General features: G+C 43.2%; 1 protein-coding gene across 9 annotated transcripts in view; it reads left to right on the plus strand.

Moving 5' to 3' along the window:
- Positions 1 to 17,190, plus strand: part of DYNC1I1 (dynein cytoplasmic 1 intermediate chain 1) — a 186,048-nt gene that overhangs the window by 145,004 nt on the left and 23,854 nt on the right. For all 9 annotated transcript variants that reach the window (XM_030264700.4, XM_072925546.1, XM_030264699.4 and 6 more), the window contains 3 exons: positions 83 to 216; positions 2,682 to 2,826; positions 16,478 to 16,618. In XM_030264700.4, coding sequence (XP_030120560.1) covers positions 83 to 216; positions 2,682 to 2,826; positions 16,478 to 16,618 — 420 coding nt within the window. The remainder of the gene's footprint in view (positions 1 to 82; positions 217 to 2,681; positions 2,827 to 16,477; positions 16,619 to 17,190) is intronic.

Consider the following 17,190-nt stretch of genomic DNA (forward strand, 5'->3'; position numbering starts at 1 on the left):
ATTAAGTATCAGTTTTTAAAAAAACCCAACCCAGACTAACAAAAGGAGGATCCCAGCATAATAACAAAACCTGTTTTGGTAGGAGAGCATGGAGCTGGTATACAATAAGTCCAAGCCAGTGGCGGTCACAGGAATGGCTTTCCCAACCGGAGATGTCAATAACTTTGTCGTGGGCAGCGAAGAGGGAACAGTCTACACAGCCTGTCGTCATGGAAGGTGAAGTTCAGCATTTTGTACTTACAAAACATTGTGTACCTGTGTCAATGAGAGATAGCCAAGTGTGTGTGGAGAGTGTTCAGTGTTTTCTTCTCTTGGATTAACAATGTCTGTACTGTTCCTGTGACTAGCACAGGAGCTCCTCGACTTTGAGCATCTTTGCTACAGCTGTTACACTGGGGCAGTTACCCCAGGCTCCCTGTGTAGCTGCTGGGGAGCAATGATTACTCTTAGGTTGACTTCCTTTACCTTTTTCAGTCATGTGCCTGGAGAGAAGATGGCTGGGCCCTCAGAAATGCCTCTTTCTCACAGATGAGATGAGATGATGAGATGAGATGAGATGAGATGAGATGAGATGAGATGAGATGAGATGAGATGAGATGGAGATTTACACAGCTGTGTACAGGTTTATACACCTAGCTGAGATGCAGGTGTCTATGTCTGCACAGGTCAAATGAAGCCCTAGGAGACACTTCTGTTGCAGGATAATCCAGCCTAAACCAATATCAGATGGTAATCTGTTTTATTTTTACCATTCTCCACTCCATCTTCAGTCTCCACAGGGATAAATCAGAGAAAAGCCACTATGGGCCTGGTTCCTTTAACAACACAGATGCACTCACAGTGTGCCACATGGGTTCTAGAGAATCCTGTGCTCTCTCACACTGTGGTCATGCATAATATAACCCAGGCTGTAGTTTGATACTGCAAGTTCATTGTTTGGCACCCTGCAAACCTGCAGGATGCTAGTGTTCTCTGTTAGCTTCCAGTAGTAGTTTTATCTCTGGGAAACTTGAAAGACTTTTGTAAAGAACAAAAGCCTGGTTTTCCACTGACAGACTTGGAGCTCATCCCTGCCAGTGGTATGCAATGTTCTCTGAATTCATATTTTATCATATTCTGAGTTTATGTTGACCAAAAAGATATTGATACAGTGGTTTAACACAGTAAGGCTTCTATTACACATCCCCAATGTTTTATAAACACTGTTTTACATATGTTTTGTTCAATGTTTTTATTTTAAAATATTTTTATTTTAGCCTGACTGCTGACAGTGTTGCAAAATTGTGTCTATTTAGGCATATACAGATAGGCTGTGTGGCAGCTCATGGTTTGAATGAGTCTTGGGCTGCTTGGATGAACGAAGCATGCCCAAGGGCATTTCTCACTTCTGAACATTCAGACTTGCCTGATTTGTTCCTCACAAGAGGAAGAAGATGCCAGATCCTCTTTTTACCATACCTTTTTAGAACCCTTCTGCTGACCATTGACAAAAGCTCTTCTGCTCCTTCCTGTTTTTCCTGGAGCCTTTTGCTATCATCCCTGGTTTACTTCCAGATGCTCCTGTGTCCTTCAGTCCAGCACAGTGAAGAGCCATATGTCATTCTGGGAAAAGGTGTGTCAAAGCACAGCAGACACCCAGGATGTTCTCAGTGCTCCAGAACTCCCCTTATCTCACTGACTACGTGGCAGTGGGATAAAATAAGAGGTGTCCTTTGTATCCAGCACTGCAAGACTCAGCCCCTGCTCCAGCACATGCTGTGAGGTCTGGCAGGGGAACATAAGTGAGGCCACACTGTCCACACAGGAGAGGTGAGGGGACACTGCACCAGCTGGATGAGGGACCAGTTTCCTCTGGCACAGCTCCATATCTCCTTTCAGTACACTGTAGTCCCACTGGCACGAGGCTGACAGGCTCATCAGAGCTGTGGCTATTTTTAATGTATATTCTCCCACTTGCAATTTTTCTATAATCTAGCTAAAAGGGTAATTTCTTTATTCCCTTTTCTGTGTACACTGTGAGACAGCACTGACAACTGATGGGGCATCATTTGCTTCCAGGAAGAAGAAAACTGTGCACATCTTACACAGTGTTGTACTTTTCCTTCCTAAGAGCTATTCCAGCCTCTGGCTGATGAAATGCACATCTCCCCTTGTTCAAAGTAATGCCTATATGATACCTGATCACAAGATCAGTTACTTCACTTTCTGTGAAAAAGCATTTGCTCCCTAGTGACTTGATTGACTGCTGTGAAAAGTTATCTTAGAGATCTAAGAGAAAAAGAATTGCCCATGATAAGTCATCAACATATCTGCATTTTTATTTTAATGGTTATTCCTTGTGATAATGGCTTACTCAGAGGCATAAGCTATAGTATAATTACAATTTAAAATTTTGTTATTATACAGAAATGTTATTTCAATCTACAGGAGTAGACAGTGTATGTAGAAGTCTGTAAGGTAAGTCTTCAGAAGTAAGAGAAATTCTCCCTGTGCTTGATTCTGAGCATTAATTTTGCCCACTGGAGTAAACCTCTGCAGGCAAAGTCCTTAGCAGAAGGAGAGAGATTTGCAGGTTAAATAGAACTTTAAAAGGAAACAGGACCTTAACAATAAAGAAAAGTTATGTTAAAACACTAGATGGTAAATCACTCTCTGCATGTAGATCCTTCTTCTTCCTGCAGTAAAGCTGGCATTGGTGAAATTTTTGAAGGCCACCAAGGACCTGTCACAGGAATCAATTGTCATATGGCAGTGGGTCCAATAGACTTTTCCCATCTCTTCGTCACATCATCATTTGACTGGACAGTGAAATTGTGGACCACAAAGGTAAGAAATCCAAGTTGGGCTGGGACAAGTAATTCTACTTGTGAAAATGCTGTTGTCAGAAATATTTTAATACTGTCTATCAAGTCCTAAGAACCAATTAATTGAAAGGCTATGGTTAGAATGAGCATAGTGATAGAATTGTAAGTAACATATATAGCTAGTGTAATAAATCTCAATCATATTTGCCCTGGAGCATACGTTGCCCTTTAGCGGGCCTTCATTTCAGTATTAACCCTAGTGCTGAGCAGTTTCACAAGACAAGGAGATGAGGATGTCTTGTACCCCCAGCCATCAAACAATCCATTCAGCACTCCCTGTGCAGGCTAAATTGCAAGGCTAATACTACGCACCGGGGTGGTGCAGGAGCAGGAACACTTTCCTCTGATGAAGCAACAGGGGAAGTGCACATACAACTTAGTGCAATCAATGTCACTTGTAAAATTCACTGCTGGAGGAGGCTGTGATAGCCAAAAGGTATAAAATGTCCCAATGACATTAGACACTGGAAGCAGGGAGGAAGTATATGCTGTAACTTATATTTCTGACCACCAAGGATCTGTTGCTGACTGCTCTATCTGGCTGTCTGTCCATGACCTCTTTCAAAGAGAGCAGCAGAACAGCAGAAATGACACAGTCCTGTGAAACTTTGAAACCCCATTACTCCATGGGACAGACTAAACAGACGAACCTGATGTATCACACAGGCTGAGTGAAACAGGACAATGAGATGTAAAATCCTAATTGTATAAGTAATCTAACTTTATTTTTTTTATACACCAGAGTAGAGAATTGCCTTCCAAATGTCAGGTTCCTGCCTTAGCCTAGTTGGTTTTATGTCTACATTTGGTTCACATCTTGAGCTGCACCCGGCAGAGTTCCCGTACTGGAAGCTGACCACAGTCAGGAAGTATCTCAGCATGTATTCCTCCAAGACATCAGGGCTTGGAGATGCTAGAACAGATGCACAGCAAATGTAAATATGAAAGTGATCAGAAGGGCTCATGTGACAGCCTTGTGGTGGAAAAAGAAGCAGTTACCTAGATGGTAACTTGAATCCGCTTCCATAGCAGCTTCCCCATGCTTTTGTTAATGGCCTGATCCAATGTGTGTGCTAATTAACAGGTATCTTTTCCTAATCAGCAATGACTACAGCTGTTGGTTTTGTCTTGAGCATTACACTTCAGGAAACTCATAATGAGAAATGATTTACCTAATTCACATGTAATTTTATACATCACTAGACTCAGCCTTAAGCAATGCAAAAGTAACCCAGAGGAGTGGACATGGGCAGGCTGGAATGGTCTGGGATGGTTCCTAGGTGGTAAACTTTAGAAAAGGCTGCAGCATAGCCAAGGGATGGGCAGCTTAGATGTTGGCTCACTGGGGCTAGATAGGCCACTTGGTGTGTGACGCAAGGGAGTCCTGGGCAGTATTGACGTCCCTTGGGAGCGAGGGAATGCTGAAGTTGTGTAAGGGGCGAAGAATTTGTGGGGAGTGCAGGGAAGATGAAAGGCAAGTATTGAATTCCAATCACGCATGTACAGAAAAGTCTTGGATTGGTATTTAGCTGTCAGCGTGAGGCTGAATATGGCAATAAGGGTCTCATTCATCTGCAGCTTAAATGAAATTGCATTAAGGGATAATAAAGCCTGATTTTTATTTTAAACTCTTGGGATTTTAGAAGTTACTAGTAACACTAACACAGCACATTTTGGGCACAAAGACACTGCAGATAGTAATACACAGTTATCCTTCTGGATTATTTCAGTGCCAGAATGGTGGGTCTGATTTTGTTCAAGAAAATCAGTTTTCAAAGAACCAAACCATTTAAATTTCTGATATCTATCAAGCTGTGGTTCATCTGGCAAGAGGGGCTTCCTGAGAAAGCTGTTTGACCGAGCTGGGTGAGCTGTGATGTGCATGTGACACACCACAGCACCACTCAGAGCTGGAAGCTCCATTGCTGTTTTGGACCACTCACTTTCTTCTGGAGCAGGTTTGAGCAGCAGCTGCCCTGCCAGCCACTGCCCTGTGAAAAAACATTCTCTGAGACACTAGACAAGTTATTGAATTGTGATGAATGTTTTCTTTTTCTCCCCATTCAACTGCATCAGAAGTTTATTTCCATATTGTCTGAATAATTTTCTTGGCTGGAGCTACTACATATTTAAGGCTCTCTTTGTTCAGTTCTCATAGTCTAGGCTCAGTCAATCAGTGGGCTCTGAAAAAAAAATAGTGAATTGATATAAAGTATTAAGTGCTTCCGCTAGCTAACAAGATTTTAGTCGGAATTGATTTATTCCTTTAGTTTCTTATTTGTAAATTTAATCTCCCTATCAGCATCCAAAGCCATATTTTTTTCCTGCCTCTACCAGCGTTCTCTACTTAATCCTGTGCACATTATCCTCTTTGGTCATGAAATTCAATTCCTTTCTGTTTCACAGGTTCAGAGTCAATGTCCAATTGTAAAGTGAACCATAAAAGCTTTGTGTTTATATTGTCTGTTGATGTTGTGTAGCATCCTGGGGTGCTTACAAGAAAGGCACTTTCATAGCAGGCATTTGACTGATGGATTGAAAGCACCATCTCCCTCAAAAACTCTCGCTTTACATTTTATAATGTTTTTGTGGTTAACACATTTTCTAGCTAAAGGTAGTTCAACCAGGTGACTGAGAATAAGATTTTCACTAGCGGATGAATGAGCGTTTTGTAAATAACACAAGGTTCATTTTATCATCTATCACATTAGCCAAAAATTAGATCCCTGTGTGAATGGCAAGCAACCTGAAGCAACAGGAAAAGAAACAGAATTTGCAAAGCTAGTTAGTTACTTGATAACCATGGCATTACCTGGTTCCTGATGAAGTTAATAGGGCATTCAACTTGAATTCATGCTACACCATGTGAGCAAGTCTTAGCTGCAGAGCTGTCAAAGGGAAATCCTGATGTGAAGTGTTTGTGGAGCTCTGCCCTTAATTAGGTAATGTTGGTATGATGCTTTGAAGAGGTAAAGTGCTAAGTGGAAATGCTAAGTGTTGTTAATTAATTAAACACTAATCCTCATGAATGAATAGCATGAGGTTAAATAATGAAATGTAAGTATTGTTATTATTACAGCAATTGCTGTTTGGAGAGCAAATTTTTTTATATTGTGTCAAGAGATGAAAGCTGTCTTGGAATTGTTAAAACATAGCAAAACATAAGTTGGTTTCAGCTAAAGCCTAGGAGATGTCCTGTTTGCTGCTAAGGGAGTTAATAAAGGTCTGAACAGAGAGCTGGATTCTGTTAGCTTTTCATCCTTCACATGCCTTCTTTAGCTCTTACCCTTCCACTGAGGGGACTAAAGACTAGTTTTCTCCTCTTGCACCTATGCCTAAGTCATGCTCAGATGGGCATAACTGTAATAACTCAGATGGAATAACTGTAACAACACTGCTGTATCCTCATCCATGCTTGTCTCCCTCTGCCTAATGTTTAAGTGATGATAGTAATGCCAAAATCAGAAGGAGGCTCAGAGCTGAGCAGACTGGTAATAGGGCCACCACATAACCAGTAGTAGGGTCTAATGGAGCCAGAGGTCATGTGTGCCCTTAGAAACAGACTACCCATTGTGTGTCTATGCTCAGTTTTGCTTTACTAGTACGTGCATCAATGGCAGTGCCTTACTCGTCCCCCTCCTTTGTCTTTTTTGTTTCTTATGCTCCTCACATGCTGCTCTTCTCTTCTGGTATGCTGTGCTGTTCCAGTCTGTTGAGCTTTTTTGAGAAACCATATTTTAAACAACAAACATTCCCATTTCTATGCTATGTGCCTTCACATACATCTCTGTACCTTGAATATCTTATGCCCCTGTGCTTGTCAGCAACCTGAGTATGACCTAGTCCTTCTGTCTCTTGGAGCAAATTACTTTACCTGTCATACCTTCCTATCAGCATGTAACTTCAGACTTCACTGGTTTTCATTTGGCCTAGAGTTGAACACCAACTCCTCCAAGGTCCAGCGGAAGCCTACCTCTAGAAAAATGCAAAGCAGCATGTGGTGGTGGTGGTGGTGGTGGTGGTGGTGGTGGTGGTGGTGTTTCTATAGGCAGGTACCTCTGCCCTTCCCCAGAAGCCTTGCTGATGGGATCTGATCAGATCCACTTATAGACCAAATTTACTGTAATGGAAAAGGGTGTTGCAGAATGAACCAGAGCACTACTTGATGGTCACCTTTGGCCCATATCTTCTCACATAGTCATGTAAGGCATTTTAGATGACTCTTCATATGAAGTTGGATCCTCCTGGATGTTTTATTATGTACAGCTTTCACACTCTGGTTTCTTATGCAGCCACTGTAAAGAAGTAACAATACAGCATACATTGGACATCTCTTGGAGATAGCACCATTCCTGCCCACCACTGTCTATGCAGGAGCCCAAGTCTGGCAGAGGATCAGTGGCTGTAGCTTTTGGTGGCTTTCTTGCATCTGGGCAGCCTCAGGCCATATCTAAACTGGCAGACATGTCAGCACTTTTGGCTCCCAAGTCTGTCTTATCCTGACTTCTCCCAAACCACTACCAGGAAGGAATCAGCCTCTTTATCCCATACCACATGCACATATACATAGGCACCTTGATTTGCAGCCAAAATCCTGTGGAATCCTTTACATCCTTTACTATTCCTCCCTCTGACTGATTTTAGTGGGGCTCAAATGTCTATCTCAAGGGACAATTTCACTCCTCTTATTTTGGATACCTGACTAGAATGGTCTCCCTCACTGATGCATTACCACACAAAGCTCCTCCTTTTCTCTTTGATAAAAGAAATTAAAATTATTAATTTTATTAATCACTGTCCAAATGTTAATTTTATTTGATTATAGAGAATGACAAAGAGTGATAAAATAGCACGCTGGGATTTCATGGAAATGGTCTCTCTGTGGTGTGAGTTCAGAATTTTGAATTTGATCCAAAAACAAGGCAATGAATGAATTTGCTTCAGAGCACACTTTCTGTCAGAAGGCCAAGCTGACTTGGGGAAGAGGGTGGAGTTGCCTGTTCAGACAGGATTTTTTAGGTTTTGCCCTTTACCTCTGGAGCCAGAGGTCTGGCTCTCATCCAGCTATTAAAAAAAAAAAAAAAAAAAAAAAAAAAAAAAAAGGTATTTTCTAGGTAATTTTAAAGAGCAAAACCAAAGTGAAGTCAGGTGGCTTGAAATCAGTCCCAAGTTCTTCACTTGAAATATTTCTCATGATTTCAGTTGCCTATGTAACCATATTTGATAAGTGTTAGGAAAATATTCATCAGCTGGCCAACATACTTAATTTACTGACATGAAACACGGTGCTTTTTTGTGATACATTTAGTGAACAATGGCACACACACAAATAAAACATCTAAAATACTGAGTTTTAAAAACTCAGTGGGCTAAACTGTATTTCAGAAAACCCTAATATAAATCCAGCTGTAGCAGTGAAAGCTCTATTTGCACATGGAAAGCAGAATTGGATTTCAGGAGCTTATATAATCTGTGCAAAACAAAGTCATCATTCCTTTTTTCCCTGAAATCAAAATGCAAACCTCCCACTGACAGTTCTGTTGCAGAATTACACTGGAGGATCAAGCTCGCATGGAATAGTGAAGCATTTCAGGACAATTATCAGCATATAAAGCCCAGGACTTCTTCCCTAATGGAAATTTTCTCCCACCTGCTTCAGGCAGCCATCCTTTCTCTGCCACGTGAGACACTTTTGTTATCAGTAAAAAAAGAATAGGAACTGTGTTCAAAGTCCTACAAGATGAAGTCGTCTTCAATAATTAGCCTCAAAACCATTGCTTGCTGACCCATGAAAGCTCTGCGGGCATCCTGGTGGCAGCAGCTACAAATACTAATCTTGACTGTTTAGCAGACAGTGCTGTAACATCAGGCCGTGTCAGCCATCCTGCAGTGCTCCTTGTGCTCCTGCTTCCTGGCAGCTGAACTGCAGCAGCAGGGTCCCCCAAAAGCCTGGCAATTCACTGAGCACACAGGCAAGGCTGGGCCAGGTACCCTGCGATGAAGCAGCATTTTCCATTAAAAAGAAAAATTGAATTTTCAGGGGCCTCGTACTGAATGTTCCTGTCAGAATCACAGGGGTGGGACCCGACCAAACCGCAGCTACATTATCCCGCTCCTCTCCTCGCCTTGCAATTTGAGCTAAACTACCTCTCTTTAACAACCTGGGGCCCGAAGCAGGGAGACAGTGCCACTGACCCCAGAAGAGGTATGTGCAGGACCTCAGTGCATGCCACCACCTCTCCTGCATGACAGGAAAGCACTAGTGCACCGATGCAGCTTCTCCCACATCATATCTGTCACTCTCCAGCTCTGCTTCCTTGTCCCATCCATATGTGGGATATAAACAGAGAATGACAACTGAAGGTAGAAGACCAAATCTGCCCTTCAGTGTTTCGCTCTGTGTTTCCTCTGACCAGGATTTGGTGATTCTTCCATCAACATGCCTTGCTTATCATTTTCAGCAAGTCCCTTAAGAGCTTCTCTGAAAAAGAATCCAGGAATATAGTAATATAAAGGCAGGAGTACAGAAACTATGAATCAGTTTGCTAGGCAAGGACAGTAGGACTTTTTATAGTGTTTTGAGCTTCTTAAAAGAAATTGAGCCATTTTTTGCAGTAGGTAGAAACTCCAAAAGAAAACAATAGTATTTTTAAACAAATCTTTTGACACAAATGCATAGTTAGTAGTTTAGGAAAAAGTACTGACCTGCTTACAGTGTGTTTTAAATAAGAAGTGGAAAACTTGATTAGCACTTAGCGATAAAGTCAGCAGTCTGAGGAAATACAGAACAAATGGCAGATACCTGTATAGGCTTTTCCAGTGTTGCTGTCTGCACTTGCCTCCAATTTGATGTGGGTGAATGAAGCAGAGAATATTAAACCTCACAGAGTGGAAACCCATAGGCACAACTCTTGTAATTGTGGAGTAAGAGGGGCTCCAGATTAGGAATTAAACTGGATGATCTCAAATGCGGAAACAAGAATATACCAGGCTGGCCAGCAGGAACTAGGGATAAAAGTGAGATGGCGAGCACTGTAAGCCATTCTGCTTTTCATACATTCTGATGTTTTTAAAGTTCATCCATTGCAAGCAAATATTTTAAATAACTTAAATTTACATTTGGCATCAAGTAATGCACATTTATATCAAACTCACTGAAAATAGTTCCTCACTGAAAATTAGTTCCATAATATGCAGTGGTAAAGAAGCATGCCATGCTTTCTGCTTTTTTTCTTCTTTAGAAAATAAAAATATCTTTTTCCATTGGGTAGGTGGAAAGGCATGGTAGAAGAGAACTTTGAAAGTAGAGCAGCACTGCCAGAATGTGTTGCACCTCTGCTGAGTACTTAAAGAGTTAAGAAGGATTAACCACATAAGGAGTTTACCTGTCAGTAAAACTAGCTTCCAGGCTATATCCACAGATTTCAAAAGCTCTGCTCTTTGAATTTCTGATACTCTTAAAAGACAAGTGCTGTCTGACTTTCCAAGTTCTTTTATTCTCTCTTCATACCATAGTATTAGACATTAAGATCAGTTCTCATTAAAACCGCCTGTGCCAATCATTAAACCTTTTTTCCTTTGCTTCCTACTTTTATACTCACTTGTGGCGCTTTGACTTTGAAGGAAACCACAAATATGTAATCATCAGTTTATCTCCAGACTTGGTCTGCTCTCATAGCCCCTTTCCTTTCACTCTTACTCTTGTCCCCTCCTCTATCCATAATAATTCCCACATGTTTATGCAAAAATATTGGACTTTCTTTTATTACTGACAATTAAGAAAGGCAACAGTTTTGGTATCTCTACAAGAACAATACTTTCTAAAAGTGAACATTTTCTGCTTTGTCTGTCTGCAACTTTTAGAATGCCAAAGCCCAATCAGTATAACAACACTACAGCACTTGAACAAAAGGGTTGTGAAGAGTGTAGGGATCATTTCCACACTCATTTCTTTCCCCCTGTTGCTACTGAGTCTAAAACTTAAGCTTGTTATCTTGCCAATCAAGTCAGTTTAGACTGCAGTTAGTCAGTGACCTAGTAGTTATCTGACAGTGACACAACATACAGATAGGTCATAGCCCAGTGAAATGTTGTTTGAGTGCCAGTGGATCTGCAATCCAGCACTGAAACTGACTGCCAGAAGGAATTTTAAGGCAGGTAAAAAGGACTTTGTGATGCAGTTTGGGGTACCTCAGTTTGCCAGTGACATTGGGTGGCTAAAGCTGAACATGACCCTGTTGCTTTCCCGTTGCTGTCCTTTGAAGGTCTGGCTAGTCCTGGAAAAGGTGGAGCAGGCTACAAGTTGTGAGTTGTATAGGACTAGGATCTGTAGGATAATGATACCCTTTGTGGAGAATGCAGACAGGCTTTGCTGAGCCACCAGGGATGTACCTGTAACTACTGCCTCTGATTTATGACATCTAGCAACATTTCCTGGGAATGCTGTAACTTTTAAAAATAAGCATATACTGAATTAAGTCAAGGCCCACAAGTATAGCATCCAAGCAGGAGCTATTGGATAATCCTAGATCACTGTAACTGACAGATTTGGGAGAAACATGGTAGTCCAGAACTGGCAAAATTCCTGTGGAGATCAGTCACTCTGAATGAAAACCAGGTTCTCTTTGACTCCATACAAACAAAAAGAGAACATGAAGGCTTACAAGAGCAGCAGAGGCTTATACAGAGCAGAGGACTGTACTCCTCGCCATAAGAGGTATGGATAAGTAACCCTAAACAGCTAATAGCTGCTGTCCCAAGAAGGACACCGTTGAAGGGGGAAAGGTCAAGACCAGAGTAGAGTCAATTTGATGAGTATTTGACTCAAAAGTCCCAGCAGCTTTTCATTTCTGCTATGCTTTCTGCATGGTTTGAGTTGGCCTGGTTAAGTGGCACCATCAGAAGGGAAACAATGAGCCTGGATTCAGCAAAATATTGCGGTCTCTTTCAACATGGAAAAGACTGGGCCTACAAAACACTGGACAAGCTCAGATCCTATCCTGAGCAGAAGTTCCACAAGCTGTGCCCTGTCCCAGTCTCTTTCACATCTAGTCAGTATGACACTGCAACACTCACTTTTAAAGAAAGACAGAAGATTGTACCTTCCCTATGTGTTATTTCTGCTGAAAGAAATGTCTTTCTTTGACATCATTTTGCATGTTGTGGTTTTGGGGTTTTTTTTAATCGATAAAGACTATAGAACACTTGTCTCACAGGGACCAAGTTCATAGAATCATAGAATGGTTTGGGTTGAAGGTCTGTAAAGATCATCTCATTCCCAACTCCTATTCCCTGTTTTGTTCAAGGGCCAAACAGAGGAACAGACACTGCTCAGGACCACTCTGGCTCTGCTCTTTCCAAGTGCCTGAAAGCCTGAGCTTGAGCCTAAACAAAAAGCATTAGCTTGTTCAGAAAGTTTCTGTGCCAAGGACTAATTAATCTATCATATTTGCTGTGCACCTAGAGAACAAAATCAGCTTGAATCAACTTGCAAGTAGTGCCCAATACTGACAGCTGCTGTGAATATGGTGAGAGCCAGAAGTATGGTGTTTGGCTTATCACCTTTAGAATAGAAGACAACTGAGTAGAAAGAAAGAAGTGGAGACAGCAGAGTGTCCACACATCTGTACTGCTGAAGGTACAGTCTAGAAAGTACCTTTAAGTGGAGCTGGTACCCACAGAAATTGTGGCAACATGCAAAAAAATGCTCGTTTCATGAAATGGGCAAAGCCAGTAGTTTTTTCCACGGCTTTTTAGAAGTCAGATGCTAGTTAAAACCTGTGTATATGTATACATTCCTTTATATGGATAATTAGCTACTTCATGTGTGGCGCCTCACGGATTAAAGAAAATTCTATGCAAATAAGTGGAATAGACTGGACAAATTTATATGTGTAAAAAAACCCCTCTTTTATATAAAAGTGTAGAATTTATTTAGGTGAGCTTCTTATTTCATAGACAAGACTTACTTCCTAGACAGCCAGTGGGTACATAAAATATTCACTCTTCATTGTCCTCTTAAACAGTGCCTCTAAACAAACACTGAGGATAAATGATTGATAACATATTTAAAGAAATTAGAAAAAACCCCACATATCTTGTAATTGACTTTTTGCTTTTTCCACTAAATGCTGAAAGCATGTCCTTTTGGAATCAATGTCAAAACTCCATTGATTTTTAGGGCCATATTTTCACCCCACAGTCTTCTTTTTCAATAATAAGTAGATTTGGCCCAAGTTTTTCTGAAGATACTGCTTTAAACTATTTCTTCTGTTCTATAGAATAACAAAGTGGGTTGATATTTAAGAATGAAAGCTCATAAAGTTTAAATTTCAGTTTTTTTATAATAATAGCCATATGTTAGTTATAGATTGTGTAGGTCTGAAGTTTTGGTAATTTAAAACTGCTTTAAAGTGACCTTTACATGGTTCCACATTTCAACATTTTCTAGAAGCAGTCAGTAGAGGTTCTTACTCATAAATTGTTGCATTACAAGATCTGCAGGCCTGGGCCCATAGTAAGGAAGCAGGCTGGCAGTAAGGAAATCCTGTGAACATTTATATACACACCTAAACTCAGAAATTGAGCTTTCACAATGAAATCGACATAACTGCTCTCAGACCAGGATGAAATGTCAACTTTTAAAAAGGCCAGTTGTTGTTAGTATTGGAGACAGGACATGAAGCAAGATGGACCATATGCAGTTGTTGTGTTCTTCTCTGGTTAAATAGTGCAAGAAGACAAGACAGTATGGGAAATACTTTCTCCTTTTTCACTGGCAGCTAGTCAAGCTGGGATGACAGTGATATTGGGGGCAGTATGAGGGTGTAGCTCAGCTCCTCTACCACTGCCTCATTTCTGCCAGATGATTTCTCCCTGATTTCCCAACCACACAGCAGCTCATCTTGCCTTTTGGTTAGGCTGCTCACAATCCTGCAATTTCTTATTTCTTTGCATGCCCTATTCTGCTCCATTAATTTGTGTGTCATTCCTTGCATGTCTGAGATCTTTCTCAAAAGCGCTATTATTCCTTTTGTCCACATTTTCCCTCTGACTTTCTATCTGACTGAATATATCCACTGTTACAGTAAAGGCATTTCATTTTCGGTATTTTAGGCTTTTCACCTCAAATCCCAGCACCTTGAAAGTGTTTTTAATTTGATAACAGGGAAACAGAGGCACATCAGCTAAAGCTATTTCCCAGAGACTACACAACATGTGTACAGCAAGATATAGACTAGCACCAGATCTCCTGACCCTTCCTTCTAATGCCTTGGTCTTTAGGCATGAAGCGGAAAATAATGTAACAGAAGTAAAAAAAAAAAAAAAAAAAAAAAAATTTAAAAAGCGCCATGCTCAAGATCAAAACAAGTTTTGATATGCTGACAAAAAGGAAATGCTGATTGGAATCTGCCCTGAATTGATTGATATCTTAATAGGCCCTTAACTTCTGTGGAATTTTGTTACTTCTACCATGACATTAAATGTTAAAGTGCTATATGTGCAGCACTCTTTCCACATATAAGAATAAGAAAAACATCATCCATCTAGCAGTTGACCAGATTTCTTTTTCTTTTGGTATACTACTATCTTCAATGCCCACTGGGACTTATACACTTGATATATTTGAACCTAAATTAGATGTTTTCAGTGAAAATCCAGCATTGGGAATCCCTGTAACTCTTTCTAAACATTATTTCCTAGCTCACAGTTGTGAACATTGATTTTGAAATTTCCTATGAAATACCTCTGCCTCTTCAAAAGTTTGGTGTTCATTTGGCCCTAAACCCTGGAAAAGCTTAGCACAGGCTAAGTAATTCCATTAACAAATGTAAATAACTCCACTGATAATACAGTAAGCAGACACATATGTGTTTGGAGAAAAAGACCTTCTTCGGGAATGAAAATATTTTTTTGTAATGTTTTCATTTTCTTTTGCAAAACTCCAGCCCAGGAAAAGAAATTAAAATGTTGTACAAATTCAAGATAATAAGGTCAAGCTCTGATTTCATTTCATTGTTACACAAAATGTTTGCTAGTCTTAAGAAATGGACAAAACCCATTAGGTCAGTTATGAAAATTTGAGACCCTGTCCTGTAATCAAAACATCTTTTATTAATTCAAGCAGAGGAAAACCCAGCCTCTGGAATGTATGTATTTTCCCTATGTATTTTCAGTATGTTTTCGAATGACAGAGTAACATAATTAAATCTCTGAATACTTCCAGTAATTTTTTTGTGATACCTGTGGTGGCCAGAAATATTACAGAACTGTTTACAACACAGTTGTGTTGTTGCAACAGCAACACACCACACAATACCCAGAGACACGGCAGCAGAGACGGACACACGCCTGTCCCATGTGCTGACCCTGCAGTGCTTCCAGCCCCAGCACCCATCCAAGCAACATGAGGTGCAAGAGGACCAGAACCAAAACCAGCAAGGAGCCGACTGTAAATAGACGTCAAACCGACCGCATTATCACTTTAAATTAATGATATTAATTAGAGGGGAAAGCTATATAATAATTGCGATTGGTCACTCCACTTTTTGGAAAAATAATGCATGGCTATGCATTGAGGCACTCCGGATAACGTTTCCTTTGGAAAATGCACGAGGGTGCATTCCGGAGAGACCTAACCAAGATGTTCTGCGTGTGCGACCTGGGCACTTCCACGGCTCGCTCAGTGATGCTGCATTTCCCGGGGCCGGGGGACCGCGAGGGGACCGGGGGTGCCCGTCCCGCCGGGCCGCGCTCGCCGGGGAGGCGGCAGGGAACGGCAGGAGGAGGGAGGCACTCGGGGAGACCCTCGGAGAAGTCTCATTGTTTAGATTTCTGTCATAAGCCATGAGAATACTTAATTTCTTTCATCTCTGGAGTTTTCATTATCATTCAAATTTCATTTTCCATTAATTGATCGGGGATTAGCGAAGCCATTATGCAAAAATTAAAGACGAGCCAGATGCGATGAATAATTCATGAGGGACAATTACACTTTATTCCTGGTGTACTTCCTAACTTCCCCCCGACTCCCCGCCTGCTGCAGATGACAGCCTTCCCTCCCCCCGGAGCTGCTCCCTGCCTCCCTCCCCGCGGAGCGCGCCGGGCGCGGGGAGCCGGGGCGGCGCGGGGCGGGTGCGCTGCCGCCGCCCGCCGCTAGGTGTCAGGCGCCGCCCGCGGTGCGCGGGGGGCCGCGGAGGCGCCGCGCCGCTCCCGCCGCTCTCACGATCCTTATCGGAGCCTCCGCCAGCGCGCCGGGCTCGGGCGGGAGCGGTGTCGGTGTCGGTGTCGGTGTCGGTGTCCGCGCCCGCTGCCGCCCGCACCGCCCCCCGCACCCCCTCCCGCCGCCGGGGTGCCGGCCGGCAGCGGGAGCGGGCGCTCTCCCCGCCCCGTCATCCGCGCGTCCCACACCCCTCACTCACACCGGGCATCTCATTTATCCCACCGGACAGTTGTTGCCCCATTAAAGCGCAGTCCCGCCCTTCGCGGAGGACCTTTCATCTGGGGAAGTTTTATGACACTTTGTAAATGTGCAAAGTTTTTAATTAGACTCGCCAGACAGCCCCAGGCAGCACTAGCGCCACGAAGTCTTCATGCCGCTCTCTGCTTTACAGCACAACAAGCCGCTCTACTCCTTTGAAGACAATGCCGACTATGTCTACGATGTCATGTGGTCGCCAGTGCATCCCGCGCTCTTCGCCTGCGTGGACGGGATGGGGCGCCTGGATCTGTGGAACCTGAATAACGACACGGAGGTGAGGCGGCTCGGCGGCGGTGGGAAGGCGCGGGCGGGCGGGCAGCGGGGCGCCGGGCGAGACCTTAACCCTGTGAGGGCCGGCACCGCGGGCACCCCTCGCCATCCCTCCCGCCGGGGCTGCGAGGGGCGCCGCGCTCCCTCGGGGCGGGCACAACCCGGCGTCGGCCGCCGCCCGCGCCGCGGGGCGCGGCGGGGAGGGGAGGGGAGGGTACGGGAGGGCAGGTCCCGCTGCCGGGGGCGCCCGCCCGTCCCCCTCTGCCGTCCCTCCTTCCCTCCCGCCCGCCTCCCGCGCTGCCTCCCCTGCGGCGGGGCTGGTGCCCTCCGTACCTGTCAGGGGCGGGAGGGCCGGCTCCGGCACCCCCGGCAGAAAGCCAGCGCAATTAAATGCCGCGGTGCCGGCTCGGGGAGGAGGCTCCTTCCCCTCTGTTATTTTAAGATGTACTTTTAAACCGCGCCCGTTCTGCAGGTTTGGTTTTTTTTTTTTTAATCTCCTCGCCCCGTTTCTGACTCTCCCAAGAGACAGGTTTGCGATTCCGGCCCAAACCCAGGGGGTCACACCTTGGCAGCCCG

This window comes from Taeniopygia guttata, chromosome 2 (assembly GCF_048771995.1).
Source record: "Taeniopygia guttata chromosome 2, bTaeGut7.mat, whole genome shotgun sequence".
NCBI classification, from domain to species: domain Eukaryota; kingdom Metazoa; phylum Chordata; class Aves; order Passeriformes; family Estrildidae; genus Taeniopygia; species Taeniopygia guttata.